The 16,901-nt window shown below is 41.8% G+C and overlaps 1 protein-coding gene across 2 annotated transcripts; it reads left to right on the forward strand.

Annotated features, from left to right (window-relative positions):
• Positions 1-793: 793 nt before the first annotated feature.
• arih2 (ariadne homolog 2 (Drosophila)) lies at positions 794-16,234 on the forward strand. Of its 2 annotated transcripts, none has more exons than XM_076093377.1 (15): positions 794-950; positions 4,513-5,040; positions 6,822-6,889; positions 7,102-7,174; positions 7,582-7,723; positions 9,228-9,349; positions 9,849-9,958; positions 11,093-11,210; positions 11,375-11,425; positions 11,754-11,775; positions 12,193-12,344; positions 12,801-12,944; positions 13,630-13,698; positions 13,871-14,005; positions 14,470-16,234. In XM_076093377.1, the coding sequence occupies exons 2-15, from the start codon at positions 4,774-4,776 to the stop codon at positions 14,539-14,541; spliced, it is 1,545 nt and encodes a 514-aa protein (XP_075949492.1). In that variant the 5' UTR covers positions 794-950; positions 4,513-4,773; the 3' UTR covers positions 14,542-16,234. The 2 variants fall into 2 exon arrangements, with proteins under 2 accessions (XP_075949492.1, XP_075949502.1); XM_076093387.1 differs by having other exon boundaries at positions 13,871-13,996.
• The last annotated feature ends 667 nt before the right edge of the window (positions 16,235-16,901 follow it).

Genomic DNA, 16,901 nt, shown 5'->3' on the forward strand with positions numbered 1-16,901 from the left:
GAGGAGCAACGCAGAGGATAATGCATTGTTTATACAGCCACCGGTCCCATACCTTTAGAGCTAAAACACTTTGAGTGCAATGTTTCCATCCGGTTGCAGAGCAGCAGCACCTGCAGAGCAACAAGAGCACTTTGCACTGCACATGTTTTTAGATAATAATGTCTAAACTTCAGAATATTCAGATATATGTTAAAGTTACTATTATAATTAAGTTGCTGTACATGCGAGGTAATAATTTAGCAGTGTATGATAAAGGAACAGTGCAGTACGTTTGAGTAAATGTACAAATACATCACTAATATGGGGATGTGATATGATTTGAATATCAAAGATAGCAATACAGTTAATTTAATTTGATTAACGATGAGGATGTGTGTATTTAAGGAATTAAGGATTGTCATTTCATTAAGATAAATATGTGTTGTTTTTTGCAATATTTACCTAATTATGAAGAACAAAAGCATGGGGAAACAACATTGGGAAAGGAGAGTTCCAAAGGTTTCCTTTGATTTTTGTCATGTAGATATGTGTACACTTACAATACACTGGAAAATAAGATTTTTTATAAAGTCGTAAAAAAAGGAAATCCTGCCATTAACTAAAGAGGAATCCAAGATGTTTGGATGCATGGTTATTCATATAAAAGGAACCGCTGACACTCCTGTAATATAGCCCGTGGTTGTTCATTTGTAAGATGTTGCAGTTGCTTCATTCTTGTAATACTGCTGAAGTATTAATGGACAGCACTAATGCATAAGTTGAAACTGCTGCATGTCCTAGGTCCAAGAGGAGGGAGGCACGAGAAACGCGGAAGTGACGTCATTGATAAGTACCTCTAACTGTCGATCTTCCGCCTACCAGCCAAGCGGACAGAGTCTCTCCGATTTCCCCACACAAAAAAACCCCACTCCTGGTTGTCAACGCGGACAGAACCGACGCTTCTCTGAGAGGTAAATATCTCCGCCTTTAACCTGCGGAAATGAATGCAGCAGTTGTGCAAATGTATCGATTTGCTCCAGAGGGCCTTGTTTACATCTCAATCCCCGGGCTAGAGTGGGTGAGAGGTGGCGGCACAGTGAGACTACGATAAGGGGGTGGCTAACGGGGCTCGCTGTTATGTTGTAACGTTAAATTCTAGAGCCCAAAAAAAAAGTACTTTTCTCAAACGCTTTTGCTAGTTTGCTCTGCAAGTACCCAACAGTTTAACTCGTCAGACTCGTGAGTTGGGCATGCAGTTTCTTCGCTGCTGAATACAACGTATACTGCCTGTACGCTAGCCAGGAAGCTAATCCGGCTAACGGTAAATTGCCCAGCGGTTCAGTGTGCTGTGTATTTGACTTCACCCCCCTCCTCCCTCCTCCCGTGTTTTATGACTGCACTGAAATTGTACCAACATGCCGATGTCCAACAACCAAGCCGGTTTTTACGTCGCTTAATCTCTTCCCCATCCCCCAAGACGGGTTACCAAAACCTGCGCTGCTGAGTCGCCGTGGTACATTAGCCTAGCTAGATGTGTGTCACCCAGTTGGCTGCCTATTTTTAGCCTGGACCGGGCGGAATGCGAGCACTCGTCTGCCGCTGGGCTGGCACCGGGGCCGGCTGCCAGTCTTTCCCGGCTAACCTTGTTTTATATCCAGCTGGATATTTTGCAAAGTCACATTTTGATTGACGGTGCCAGCAAACGGCCTTGATCCGATGTCTCTTGACCATAGTGGATGGACATCACATGTCAAAATAAGCTTAAAGTGCATCTGTGGTGTCAATGTTGCGAGGACACGTTTTGGCAAGGAGAAAACACAAGCTACCCATCCACATTCAGAAAGCACAATAGAGCAGTGATAACACTGGAAGGGGAACACCATCCTGACCAGGACATAACGTTACATTTCGGCATGATACTAGTGCAACTCTAGCAATGTTGGATACATTCAAAGGACTTTGATTAGTCTGTCAAAGGGCTGAGTAATGTTAGGGTGGAACAAGGCAATACACATCACCCAATCTGCGTTTGGTATGTAAAATCCCATGTCCAGTTGCCAATGTGATGTTAAGTACTGTCATTTTTAACTGACTTATTCAAGCATTTTGGAAGTAATCATAGGAGAAATCTGTATAAAAGATTCTGGGGCTCTATGAAAGAGATCCCCAAAATAATTGGACTACAACTGTAGAAAAAGTACAAGTAAATATGTAGTTGCCTACCCTATGCCACCATCAATCTAGTCCTTGCTGTTCTGTGCTTGCAGTTATCTTGGTTGTAATTCCAATTAAGATTTAAGGCTTTCCTGTCCTGTTGTGTGTCCAATATGACTTTCCTGTTGTCACCAGGTTAACTGCAATTGAGATTTGTCTTGTTTCCCTCATCCCTAAAGCATCGTCAGCTAATCCTCTTAAATCGTTTCTTAAGGCTTAAACCCATGCCTTGTGTCCCACGCATGTTTATCAGATCTACAGTGCATTTAAAAATAAATACAGGATATGTGAGCAAGAGGTGAGCTGATGTAAAATCTTATCTTTGTGAATTCAAATCCAAAACTAGAGACAGAAGTGGGGCCACAGAAAGAGATGCAGCCAGACAATAAATTGCGGATCATTTGGAAGGAAGTAAGGAGGATGATTTTAAAGGTTCTTAGCCTAAAAGAACAGTGAGTCAAATGGTGAGCGTGGTAGGTCTAGTTGAGATCTGATCAACTGTGCAGGCTGGGAGGGACCTTAACCCTAATCCAGTAACAACCTATGGCCTTCAGATGATGGCTAGCTTGTCTTCTAGCTCGAAAAGACAATTAACAGGTTGTCAACAGGCCACACTGTCTAGTATAAATATATAATATTAACATATAATGAATAAAGCAAGTCCAGGAGCTATTTTACTGTTGACACTAAGAATACATTCTAACTGAATTATGGAGTATTTTATCTTCCTGTAAGTAGTTATTCAAACTGTGTGTAAATACATAAATCAAACTCCTTGTTTGTTCACACATGCTTGGCCAATTAAGCGGATTGTAATGTGACAATCTGTAATAAATGATCAACTGCTAAGTAGAAATTGCAAGTGTTTAGCAGCAACTGACGGGTTACTTACTAGCTTGTGTTGGCCTGCTGCAGAATATATTATTCAAAGAAATTATCTGTAAGAACAGTCCAGTTTCGAAATGCTGCAAAAATTGCGACAGAATCTATTGCATGGTGGATTTTCTTTTCCTCTCGGGGTGTGTAATCTGTGGGCACAACAGGAAAGAAATGTTGTCACCCTTCACAGAGTGACTGGTGGTTTTTGAGCACCACTGGCAAAGTTGTCTTCATCAATAGGCATGTATTATTTGTGGGAAATTAGACAGTTCAGATGTGTGTCTACCTGTACCTGATGTGTTGGAACTAGTAGCTTTTTCAAATACGTCCAAAGTTGACACTGATAGCCACCCTGCTTAATCTGTTCTAAGGATCAATTTAAGGGAGCTGATTGAATGTTGGGTGGGAAGATTTGGCCACAAGTAAGAGTAATGACCGACTATTTCAAAGCAAATTTAGCCTGCTCTGTGAACTCAAATAGACTGAGTGAGACAAACGTTTATTTTCAGAAATTAGGACCCAAACTACTCGAGTGATATTGTCATCAAAGACTCTCCAAAGAATGTAAAACACCAGCTCTGTTGTTCTGCATGGCTTTAGTCAATAAGATATCATTTCATCCATATGCCACATGGAAAATGTAATATTAAAGTCCACCAGCTAGTAACCTACCTGTCAGTGTTAAAATAATGCATCTCCCAAAGTGTGCTCCCAATTGTGTTAAGTGTGTGTGTGTGTGTGTGTGTGTGTGTGTGTGTGTGTGTGTGTGTGTGTGTGTGTGTGTGTGTGTGTGTGTGTGTGTGTGTGTGTGTGTGTGTGTGTGTGTGTGTGTGTGTGTGTGTGTGTGTGTGTGTGTGTGTGTGTGTGTGTGTGTGTGTGTGTGTGTGTGTGTGTGTGTGTGTGTGTGTAGCAGATCCAATTAACATCCCCAGTAGTGATGATGCAGAGAGTTGGGCTTCCTGTCAATGACAGAGCCTGTGGCTGTTTCTTTTTTTTTTCTCTTTGGAGACTGTGCGATTATTTGGAGATTCCCCTGACCCAGAGTTCATAGACATCAGCAGACATTGAAATGTTAAAAACAGCCCGAGCAAATAAACCCTATATTTCCATTTTATTCCAGTCATGGGAAGTTCCCACCTTCAATATGAATCCTACATGCTTGCAAAAGTATAAAAATATGTTTGAAAAGTTGGGGAAATTTACAGAATGTATAGGCATAGTGTTGGGGAAAACATTTTATCAGCCCCAATTTGATGTATAGTTTAATCTTCCACTTGTTTAGATTAAGCATTTTATTTTAGAATTACAATAAGCTATAATAAACAACTTTGATCACGTATGCATGTTTTTTCTTCCAACTTTTCCTTCTTTGTTACTCCACTTCTTTCTTTTCCTCTGTTTCTTCTTCTCTTACTTAATCATTCCTTTCCTTCTGTTCAGCCTTTCTTTCTCCTCAGATCACCCCGTAACCAGCTTTCCAAATGAGTGACGGGGAGTGTGACTTCTTCTGCTTCTGCCGCTGCTGCTGAGGCAGACAGGAAGGCGGCGTGTCTCCGAACAGTGACGCAAGTAGGTGGAAAGGAGCGCAGGGAGACACGGCGAGGTGTTTCTTCAAATAACCCGCTTCAGCCAATTGAACCACTTGGATCCGACAGGTGGGCGGGCCATCTACCTGGCCGGGTGGTTGATTCAATCGACTGGATGTCTGTGGACATGAACAGCCAGGCGTCGGACAGCAACGAGGAAGACTTTGGGGTGAACTCTGAAGAGGAGGACGATGACGACGATGGAGGAGACGAGGAGGATCAGGGCGACATTGCGACCTACTATGAGGGGGTGGCCAGTGACGTGGAGCAACAGGGCGCTGACTACTTCGACCCGGAGGAGTACCTGTTCACCTGTCTGACCTACAAAGAGAGTCAGAGGGTGTTGATAGAGGAGGTTAACACTGTGGCTGCTGCACTGAAGGTGAGCGTCTGTCTGTAGCTGGGTTGTAGGGTCACCGTACACTTACGATGAGCACGTTTAAAGCAAATTAAGGCTTGAGGATGTGTATTGCACGAAACAGTAATAAGAACCACACTTAAAATGTCACAAAGAGTTAAACAGACAGTCCGTTTACTCTGATTGGCGTCATCAGGCTCCTACTGTCCATGATTAGGGAAACTATGTTTAGTAGAACACACATTTTAGTTGTTCTCATTGACATATTTTGCTGCTTCTGTCACAAGAGGATTGCACAAGTTTTTGGAATGATTTCAGTAAAGCTCACTAATTGTTATAAAATAGTTATTCATGCACTGAGACATGTTTACAAATTAATTTGAATAAGTGATCACAGAAGAAATTGAGGGCGACAGAACGTTGGTTTCATAACATTTATATATGTGTGTCTGTGAGGCCATTCACTGTTGTTGTGGGAAAACGTACCGAATTGTAACCGCAGTCTAGACAGTTTGCATTGTTCCGAGTGCACACATTAATATTAATACATTTTTAAAGCAAGACAGAAGGAGGCGGACTAACGGTGCTCATGAGGTTGTATCATGTTGAACATGGCCTTTCATGCTTTGGAATAGGCCCCTTTCACAGAAGACATGTTGACTGGTCACAGTAGGAAAAGCACAGGTATAAATAATATAATGAACGATGAGTGAATTCATTTTAGCTGCTTCAGTTTCAGGGTGTATGCTGGCTCACTGTCACACTGTCCTGAGGCACATGAATATGGCAGAATCATCATTAATGTTATAACACTGCTTTTCCTGCCAAGACATGTCAAAATGTCTTTGTCTGTGCATGCTGTTTTGCAGTAAAACCTACTAAACATGTTAACTGCATAGCACAACTGCAGTCTTCTGTTAGCAGAGTTGAGCCGTTGTTTCTTGGTGGCAGTAGGTGAGAGAAGGGAGCACTTCTCAGTCATTTTGCTGGTTTTGAATCATTGACTAATATGAGCCATAGATGTCTGGCCTGTAGGCGATATGCTAAAGCAACCCTAGATGTCCTCCTTATAGAGTTATCTTCCTGCTTCATCTCATAGCCACTGTACAGTAACAGCTGAGAGAGCACATCAAGTCATCAGCCTTAGTTAGTCCCTGAACTCCAGCGCATTTCACTTTTCTATGCTGCTAATAAATCAATACCAGCGTGGTGTTAATGGAGTCGGTGCAGCTTTTTGTTTTGGAGGTACAGAATACATTTGTTTCTTTATTTCATTGATTGTTTAATCTTACGGTCTATATAACAATATTGCAGTCCAAAGTGATGCCATCAAATAGATTATTTTGTCTTGTCAGTGATCAATAAAGCAAAAATATATTCGATTGACATCAGTGTGGGACACAAGCAAAGCTGCTGTTTACATTTGAGAAGCTGTATTTATCAAACACGGTTTTTGTTTCGTTTAAAAATGTCATTGATGCATTTTCTTTTGGTGACATAATCAAATCATTGTTTCAGTTCTACTGGGTTATAAGAGTCTTACATGTTTGTATTTATTTGGGAAGAAGCTTGTTCTTTAACCAAGACGTAAGTAAAAGGAAACCTTGCGTTGGTTATTAGTGTTCACAGTACGGTCAGAATCATGAAGGAAATAGAGTCGGCTTACTTTCCATTACAGTGAAAAGACGATGCAGCCAAGTCACTCACGTGTCACTGAAGCAACATTTTCCAGTGATCTCTGTCTCTCTCTCTCTCTCTGTCTCTCTCTCTGTCTCTCTCTCTGTCTCTGTCTCTCTCTCTCTCAGGTTTTACCAGCGGTAGCAAAGCTGATCCTGGTGCATTTGCACTGGCATATTACACAAATACTGGACAGGTATGTGTCTTCTGCTGCTTCCACACGCCTTTTCATCGCCCCTTTTCAGCTACTTTAATTACTTTTTCCTCCTCTCTCTCTTTACCTTATTATCTCTCTATGATTTCCCTCATTTTCTTTCTCTCTCTACCTCTCATTATTTGCACTGCAGTTTGATATTGTTCTGTCTCTGGTCTTTGTGTGACCTTTGGTTCTGTCCGCTTTCCCCACAGATTTAAGTCCAACTCGTCTCTGCTTTTGTCAGACGCTCTGGTGCAGCCCAGCATCACCTGCAGATCAGTCCCTGTGAGTAACAGACCTCATGCAATAAAGGAGAACTTACGACACACTGTTTTCCTGCCTTTTATGTGAACACGACTTTGAGTAAAAACTAACGGGCCATACGCATGCACTGGTAAATAATGTGTAAAAGCTACTATAATGAAATATAATCCTTGACAACATTGTTCACTGTAGATAAAATCAGTATTTTGAACCTATTATCAATATTAAGTTGTTTATTGTAGCCACGAATTCACTGCTGCACCTTAATTCACAGCAAAGTAACTGTAAGGACACTTTGTCATCTGGTGTCCTGTTTTATCAAACAAATCTGTGGGGTTTTGTTCTGGTTGATTTTGTTTGTATGTGGCTCTGTAGCTCTCCAGTGCAGTCATGGGTTTACGCTTATGTTCATGATTTCTGTGTTTCAGGCTCCTCAGTCCCTCCAGTGTGGTGTGTGTCTACAGGTCGTGCGGAGAGACTCCCTGCTGGCACTGCCCTGCCAGCACTCCTTCTGCAAAGCATGCTGGGAGCAGCACTGCACTGTCCTGGTCAAAGATGGCACGGGAGTGGGTGAGCAGAGTGTGTGTGTGTGTGTGTGTGTGTGTGCGCGTGTGCTTCTGTGTAGTCATCAAAGCTTGTATTAGAGTGGTTGAGTCGAGCTTTGTTTGATGTGAGCTTCCAAGTGTCTGTTTGTATATCTGTAGTTCTGTTTGTGTGTGTGTTTGTCCTTTGGATGTTTGTATCAGCCTATACTTTCCTGCCCAACCAGCAGGGTTTGCAGTCTGGTATTTAGTTTAACAAGGCAAGCTTTATCAGTCACATAGGCTTTATCAAACATGTACGCAGGTCCTTTTGAAAACATAGCTTTCTCTTTGGGCTTTGGGCTTTCGTCTACAACTAAACAGCATTTTAGATCACTTAAAAAAGAGCTTTTGAAAAACTCCATTCAACCTGTTTTCCTGGTAACCCTGAGGGTTTGGTAACAATTTTTACCATCCCATAAGGTTCTTAAGCAATGGAAACGTTGTTCACTGCTCCAACAAATGGGACGGGCCTTTGATACGACTTGGCAGAGGAAGTTATTTTTAGTCCGCCCAGCTCATAGAACCCTTTGGCTCAGCTATGAGCCAGAAAGCTAACGTCATGCTCGCAAGAGTAAATATTGCGTACAGTTGACAAAAAACAAGCGTATTATTATATAATTTGACAGTATGTTTAACAACAAGACAAGCTAGCTATCCAGCAAAGTCATTGTCCCCAAATCAATATTTTTATAAACAAATGTGAGGTCATGCGTACTGTCAGCCTGAGCTAGCGGGTTGAATAGCGAATAGGAAGTGTAAACTTACGTCTTGCAGCTCAGTCACCCCGTGGTGTTCAGAGGATGAGGCACTGAAGGACTACACTCGTTGTAAATAAGATATTCAAATTTATTATCATTTTTTCAGAGTTTAACTGGAACTACTTAGTAGGTGTCCTTTATCGGGAATAAATTGGCAGCCGGTCAGAATCAAGTATTCAACCATTCGACGTGTGTGTGTGTGTGTGTGTGTGTGTGTGTGTGTGTGTGTGTGTGTGTGTGTGTGTGTGTGTGTGTGTGTGTGTGTGTGTGTGTGTGTGTGTGTGTGTGTGTGTGTGTGTGTGTGTGTGTGTGTGTGTGTGTACATGGAACAGTTTGGAGTTTTGTACAGTACACTGCATGTGTGTGGTAAAGTGCATACAGGTTACCAGACTCCTTGTCCTTTAGTTGTGTGTGTGGGAACGTTTGTGTGAGCATATTTGTGTGTCCCTGTGCTACTTCCTAACAGTCTCTCTGATAAGGCCGTTAACGGAGTCCTTCTGATTAGTGTTTCTCTATCAGCTGTACGAAGGATGAAAGAACCAGTTTCTGGGTCACTGTAACTCTAGAAACCAGCCAGCGTAAATCAAACACAACTGGAGGAAGTTAAAAATAAAGGGGGATAGTTTTGTGGTGCATTAGTAAAGAAACGCACAAACAGCAGTTGCAGACTTTGTAGGGCAGTGTGTGTACATGTTGACCCTTGGTAGTTAATTTGTGTGTGTGTGTGTTCAGGTATCTCGTGTATGGCTCAGGAATGTTCCCTGCAGATGCCAGAAGACTTTGTCCTGCCGTTGCTGCCAGGAGAGGAACTGAAGGACAAATACAGACGCTACCTCTTCAGAGACTATGTCGAGGTGTGTATATGTGTCTGTTAGTTTTTGTGTGTGTGCACTAAATCTGTTTGCTCAGATGCTGCACGAAGGTCTGCATTTACAGCAAATGAGACGTCAGAGGCATGTGGAAAGTGAGCGAGGGGAGAAAAACTCTGTGTGTGTTAAATCTTCACACCACATTAAATCTGAATGCTTCACTGTCTGTCTCATCAGCTGGGTTATCGTCTAAATATATTTATGATTTCTCAAATTAGACATTGGTGTTTGTTTAAAGATCATTATTTCCAGGTGTTGAGATAACTGTCTGAGATTTCTGCCAACAATTGATGTGAATGGTAATTTTTTGCGGGGCTAATAATATTGGAAAATGACATATAAACACAACTCTCTCCAGAAACGATGTCCCTGGTGCTCTGGAGAATCCACAGAACACAATGTTCATCACAATGTCATGATGCATCTGTTCCTTTTGTTAATGTATCACTAAAGCTTTGTCTGTCTCTCTCTCTTCGTCTCGCAGAGTCACTTCCAATTGCAGTTATGTCCCGGTGCCGACTGTCCCATTGTCATCAAGGTGCAGGAGCCCCGGGCCCGCAGGGTGCAGTGTAGCCGCTGCAGTGAAGTCTTCTGGTAGGACACACATGTACACACAGAAAGAGCATGCCGATTTCATCTTTAACGAAGCAATTCAACTTAATAAAACAGAATTTTTTGTAAAATTGTGCGATGTTTTTGATTTTTTTTTTTTTGCCTGCCAGCTTTATAACAGCTGGTTTTCATTTATCTCATTTAATGTCCTGTAACATTTTGATCTAGTCCAAGAATAAGATTACATCCTTGGACGCAGTGCGAGAAAGAGGAAAATACAATCCAAGCTTGAGATAAAAACTAATTCACAAAAGTTGAATATAAGTCAGTCCATTTGACAGATGAACACAGCTGGTGGTGTTAAAAGAGAAATCAGCCACTTTTTATGTCTCTTATCAGTGTTGATGGTAAACGTAGTCGACTGAAGCAATACATTTCACAGTGCCTGCTGTGTTGAATGAGAGAGCTGAATTCTCCTGCTGCAGAATCTGTTGCTGTTCCTGCGTCCATTGACACAGTTGGATGCAAGGAAGAACTACCAACTACTTCAGCTTGTATTTCTCATGGGAGCCAGCAGAAACAGAACTTCCTGTTGTAAGCTCTGTTATGTAAAAAACAACAGCAAAACAGGGAAAATCACATCCCAAAACATGAGTGCAGAGGAAGTTACGGATGAGGATACATTGTTTACGGTTTACGGCTGACTCGGATATTTAGCCTTTTACTGAAGCCAGAGTATACCGTGGAGAGAGACCGGAGCTGTGGAAGCAGCCGGGGGTAAATGACCGGCGGGGACCCTCCAGAAGCTGGGCTGCCAGGAACAAACATGACCAGCGGTGCCTTTGCTCAAATTGCGCTCCGATGCCAACAGAAACGTAATCATTGTGCTGCAGCGTGTACGTGTAGCATGAGCACTCAGCTATAGTCTATATAGCAGGCACTGAGGACATTAGTGATTCAATGGACACCAGTTACCATCAACACTGATTGGTCATCCACATAAACTGTGCCGCATTTCCCTTTAAGTAAATTAAATGCTTATTACCACATTATGCCTTCTTATTTAAGCTCTGTAAATGATCTGTGTGGTTGAACCATTACTCAGAAATGATGTGATTTCTGAATCGGTCCAGAATTGTCCTGAACGCTGTATCTGTGTCTCTTTCTCTGTCTCAGTTTTAAATGCCGTCAGATGTACCACGCACCCACAGACTGTGCAACGGTCCGGAAATGGCTGACAAAATGTGCCGATGACTCGGAGACGGCCAACTACATCAGCGCACACACTAAAGATGTATGATGGATCTCTACACGTGCACATACTTTCACACATACTGTCGTTTTGTACACATGGACACGATCACGTTTGACACCGAGACAGTTTTAAAAACGCATAAACGTGCATATTACAGTGCTATAACCTAATTGGATAATATTTTATGTGTATTTCTCCTCTAGTGTCCTAAGTGCAATATTTGCATTGAGAAGAACGGAGGGTGCAATCACATGGTGAGTCAGATGAAAATCACTCTTTCCCAGAACACAGGAAATGCTAAAAATATATTTGGATTTTGAGCGCTGAAGTCTTCAATAGTTTGACATGTGGTTAGATCACTGATAGTCAGATATGTTGGCTGGTATGTGCTTCTTTTATCATACGGTTTTTAAGCTGCTTGTATGACGATGCATTTGCTTTACGTTGAGCACTAAATGGTTTTGTATGAAAACATTCAGCTGCTGATTTGATCAGATTCATTAACATTGTGACTTCCGTGGTTGTTTTGTCATGTTTCTGGTTCACTCATTTGACTTCCTCATGTGTCTGTGTTTATTTTAGCAATGCTCCAAGTGCAAACACGGTAAGTAGTTTTCCAAATAGTTTCACACCTCCAGTCTGATCCAGTGACCCATGAACTCTCTGTTCTGGGCCCTTTAGATCCACCTAGTGGCATCATACCTCACACAAAAAAAAGAAGCCAGCAAATGTAATTACGACACAAAATTGGCTAAACTTCCAAGAAATTCTTAGTGTTATTCTTAGAACAAAAGACCACACACAACAATTCTTATTTTCAGGTGATAATACATTAAATATACCTCAGAATATTATATTGCATTTCTGCCAATAGATGCCCTAAATGCCGCACACTGGCCCTTTAAGAACAGAGCTGACCTTTTTTAGGCTATGATACAAATGTGTCACGCAGTACATAGTGTGTAATGCAATGCATGCATGTAGTGGGGAGTCCAAAAATGTGTGTTTTGTGTCCTGAAAGACTTCTGCTGGATGTGTCTTGGTGACTGGAAGACTCACGGCAGTGAATACTACGAGTGCAGCCGCTACAAAGAAAACCCTGATATAGTCAACCAGAGCCAGCAGGCTCAGGCCAGAGAGGCCCTCAAGAAATACCTCTTCTACTTTGAGAGGGTGAGTGTTTTTTTTTCCACATTTATATTTAGCTCATAAAACATAAACCCTTTTTTTAAGGGCAAAAATGCTTCATGGATTAAATAAAAGGGTAGAAACCTTTGCAGACAAGACGGGTTTATTTCCTCCCTCTGGACACACAAACACTTTTCTACCTTTGCCTTCTTCCTTTTCGTTGTTTCTACCCAAATGCTGAGGCTGGTCTCAAAACCCTGCTTTACATAAACTAGGAAAGATTATTTCATTTTCAGATTTGAGGGAGATTAACGCTCAACAGATTTTGTCCTGCTGCCTTTAGGGATATTTGTGTCCAAAGCCATTCTCAGGACAAAAATATCACAGCACACACTCTGAAGCACCGAACAAGTGCAGTCCAGCATAGCTCTCCTGATCTACAGCACAAATATTTGTTCTGTATTTTCTTCTTTTTCATTTTTAAATCTTTTACCCCTCCAGTGGGAGAATCACAACAAGTCTCTGCAGCTGGAGGCTCAGACATACCAGAGGATCCAGGAGAAGATCCAGGAGAGAGTGATGAACAACCTGGGAACCTGGATCGACTGGCAGTACCTGCATAACGCTTCACGGCTGCTGGCTAAGGTACTCGCACACTGAACTGCGTGCGCGTGTGTGTGCGCTAAATGCAGAGGTTGTGAGTTGGGGAGAGGGAAAGAGATAGGAGATTGACACAACGGAAATATTAAATCATGAGTTTTTGGTTTAGGATTTATTCAGGAAACTGTGAATACAATTGAGCTATAAAGTCTATGTTTACAAAGGTTACCTGGCAAGTTGGTTTAAAAAAATGTCTCTGTGGAAAGGACGAGAGCAGTGAGCCTGCTGGCTAACCTCTAGCTGCTCAACCAGAGTGAGAACCGTGTCAGCGGATGTATACTCATAACAAAGTGTTACAAAATGTTACATCAGCACTCTTTTAGGGGTTTGGATCATTGGAATTAAAACTTTTGTTTATCAACCTTGTCACGCTTCGTCTTTGTTGTGGAATGTTCTGGAAAAAAGACAAGTCACCTGATTTGACTTTCTTTCTCATGATTGGTTTATTTCAAATGTGAAAATCTGTCGTGTGTGTGTGTCATGACTTACACTAGGACTTACCTTCTTCTAAGGTTTAGAAGTATCCATTATCCACCTAGACTCTTGTAGATGTGTACCAGTGATGTCTTAGAGTCAGTGGAAGACCATGTTTATAGATGATCACAGTGCCTTTCTTTATTTTGTCCCAGTCTGACTTTGAGTGAACATTTTCCTACCTTTTTGTTTCCAGTGTCGCTACACGCTGCAGTATACGTACCCTTATGCCTATTACATGGAGTCCGGCCCACGCAAGAAACTGGTGAGAAACAAACCTCTTAACGTCCGTCCGTTATTGCAGAACACGCCTTGTAGAATAATGTAAGAGTCTAAAATGAATTTGACCGACATGGACGTAAACTACATCTTGACTGGTGGGCAGAAGGCATGCTGTCGCGAGGCGGTAACTCTAGTTCATCTGTCCTTCCCTGCAGTTTGAGTACCAGCAGGCCCAGCTGGAGGCGGAAATAGAAAACCTGTCGTGGAAGGTGGAGCGTGCCGACACCTACGAGAGGGGAGTGTTGGGAGGCGAGGGGGACATCAGCTCCAGCGACAGAGGGGTAAGAGGGGTAATACTGGATATATTATTATCTAAGAATGATTTGTAATAACTTTGGTGATCCTCTGACTTTTCATCAAGCGCCATCATCAGGTCAAACATTTAACTTGTCCGATATTTTGGGTTATGATTTATTACATGCAAAACTACTGATGTTCCCATCAGCTGCCCCTTTGCGTTTAGTGCTGATTAGCTAATGATATCATGACAATACACTAAACTAAGATGGTGAACATGGTATATCTTAAACCAGCTAGTTATCAGCAGGTTAACGTCGTCATTGTGAGTGTGTTAGCCAATGAAATTAGCATTTAGCTCTAAGCACTACTACTGTCTACCTGGCTGTAGACTAAAAAGCAAGGATTTGAGAAAAGAGCAAAGGAATCACTTCTGACTACTTTTTATTTGGTCCATGTTTTCTTTTGGAAGAGTCTTCAACAATAATAACTGTTTTCTCTGTTTGTTTTTTTACAGGATCTGGAGAATCAGATGCACATTGCTGAGAAGAAGCGACGCACGCTGCTGAACGGTTTCCAAGACACCTGAAGCTCCATCGCGACTGCAAAGCACCAGCATCTCCCTCCTTACTTCCTTTCCTTTCCTCCCTGCCTCCGATCTTTGCTTCCTTCCATGACCATCCCTCGGTGCAGTCATACCAACCCCCCCCCCCTCCCTCCCCCCCCCCCTCCCTCCTTTTGCTTCTACACTCGCTCATTTGCTTCTTTCTTTCCGTCTTTCCCTCCTCTCGCTCCCATAATGCTGCAGGGTCACAGAAAGGCACGATTGTATCTCCCTCTTCCTCCTCTCGTTCTCGTCCACACCTCATTTACACGTTTTGGCTCCAGAGCGTCACATTCACCGTGGTTACAGCTTTTCAGATCTGATCATAAAGGTCAAATTTTAAGGTCTTGTCGTGTGTCTGAAAACAGTTTGTATGCTTTAATTCCACATCAAGCATTTGGACACTTAACACAAGCAGCTAGAATAAACATGTTGCGTGTTGAGAGCGTCAGAGCTCCTGTGATGCTGGAATGTTCATTAGAGAAAGAAGGTAAAACGATAGAGACGCTTTTGTTCTGCTTAACAGACAAGGAAGATGTGGGGGATGGAATACATTTCCTTAAGGAAACTGTGCTGATTGTTGATCTGTATTTGGTGGTTTCAAGTACACCATAATGACTAGGGGGTACTTGCTGGCAGTTGTACCTGTAGTACTTATTGAACCATATAATAAAAATAGGCCAGAACACACGAAAGTTGCTTTTCCGAGCACGTTTAAATTTCAGTTGCCTCTCCTAAGCTGCAACAGTTTAATTGACATATATAAAATGAAATTGATAACAGAAAATATGATTGAGTGGCTGTTGAAGTGTGATTTTTTTTTTTCTAAATGAAACATGTCATCGCTTATGTACCAGGACAGGTGCAACTCCACAATGGCAGACTATGAAGACCTTTCATTGTATAGGTGTTTTATTTTTAATATTCTGCCATAAACGTGTATATGGTGTGTTTACTGTGGACAAATGGTGACTTCACAGTCCCACATACTCCTTTAAATACAATACAGCATTGTCCAACGTATCATGCATGTTCACGTAAACAAAGTACGTAAGAATAAGATGGATGTATTTAAATTTAAAGTTTTTTGTTTTTTTTGCCACAATAAACACACCTTCCCCTTTTGTTTGTGTTAGTACCTGACCTACTACTGCCAGCAAATAGTTGCTAGTCATTTTTGTCCAAGTACCACTACTCTACATACTGATTGTTGTTGCTTCTTGTGTTCAGCTAGTGTAGATCCAGACCTGTGTGAGCCAGACCTCCTTAAAAATCCAACATTTGCACCTCCACTGATCAGATGATGAACCCGAGTATAATCTCAGCCATTCATGCACACTACAGCACCCGCCCACCGACATTGACATTACATGTGCACACACATACCATGCTCACATTGACACATGCTCAAACACTCCTCTGCAGAAAATAAACATTAAGGGTTCATTTGTCTCCTTCCCCCCCATCTTGTGCTCGCTTCTCTTTCTTTACATTCACCCCCTCACTTTATTTTGCTCTTTATTGTTTTCTTTTCCTCTTGCTCACATTGTTCACTTTTCTTCTGGAAAATGGCTGTTGATAGATCGTTTAAAAAAAGGAAAAAGAAAAAAAAATGGTTGTAATTTTCAACAGTTGTACATTAATACAGAAATAGTTACTGAGAGTTTTTAAAACCAGACCCTGTCTCTCGTGTGTTTATTACACACACACACACACACACACGATCGAAACCTTTGAATCAAAGTGAAGGTAGTATGTTCCAAAAAGTAAGTAGGGTGTTTGTCATAAGTGGTAGTTTTTACCTACCTATATAACTATATGCAATTTGATGAGGTAACATGTATTTCTTAGCCACTTAACCGGCCATTTGACGCAAGAAGAGTTTCAACCCCTAAACTTTAGGTGCATCTTTCAACAGTAATACCACCTGGAAACTGATTTTAGCAGAAAATACCAATAACATTTGAAGATAAAAAGGCAGCTGAGATGAATAAGTACAACCTTGTTTTTGCAGTCGATGGCAGAGCCATGTTTTCTAACATAATTACTCAATGTGCCACTCAATGATTCTATTGGGACTTTAGGTGTGGATTTGTCCTCACCCTGCATCTGCCATGTGGGATAGGGGAAATGCCATTCTGCACGTTCAAAATATTTCATGTTTTTCTCGACAGTCCCTGCGTTGTTGCTGAAGAAAGCCAGGCCATCTCTGATATGAGAGTGGCTCCTATTTACTTCCAGGGCCCAGGGTGTCCGCTGTTGGCCTAATATAGGCAAGCGTAATTGTTTGCCAAGATGGTGTAACGACTCGGCTTCTCAAGTGTGACCCAGTTTCAACTTCAATA

Source organism: Anarhichas minor, unplaced genomic scaffold (genome assembly GCF_050575085.1).
Source record: "Anarhichas minor isolate MPS153535 unplaced genomic scaffold, ASM5057508v1 ptg000003l, whole genome shotgun sequence".
In the NCBI taxonomy this organism is placed as follows: Eukaryota; Metazoa; Chordata; class Actinopteri; order Perciformes; family Anarhichadidae; genus Anarhichas; species Anarhichas minor.

What these genes read in the sequence shown, in the direction of transcription:
- arih2 (XM_076093377.1), top strand. Translation starts at nt 4,774, where the DNA reads ATGTCTGTGGACATGAACAGCCAGGCGTCGGACAGCAACGAGGAAGAC. An exon ending in ACCTCTTCTACTTTGAGAGG is followed by an intron (nt 12,345 to 12,800) that starts GTGAGTGTTTTT and finishes TTACCCCTCCAG; the next exon opens with TGGGAGAATCACAACAAGTC. An exon ending in CCGGCCCACGCAAGAAACTG is followed by an intron (nt 13,699 to 13,870) that starts GTGAGAAACAAA and finishes CCTTCCCTGCAG; the next exon opens with TTTGAGTACCAGCAGGCCCA.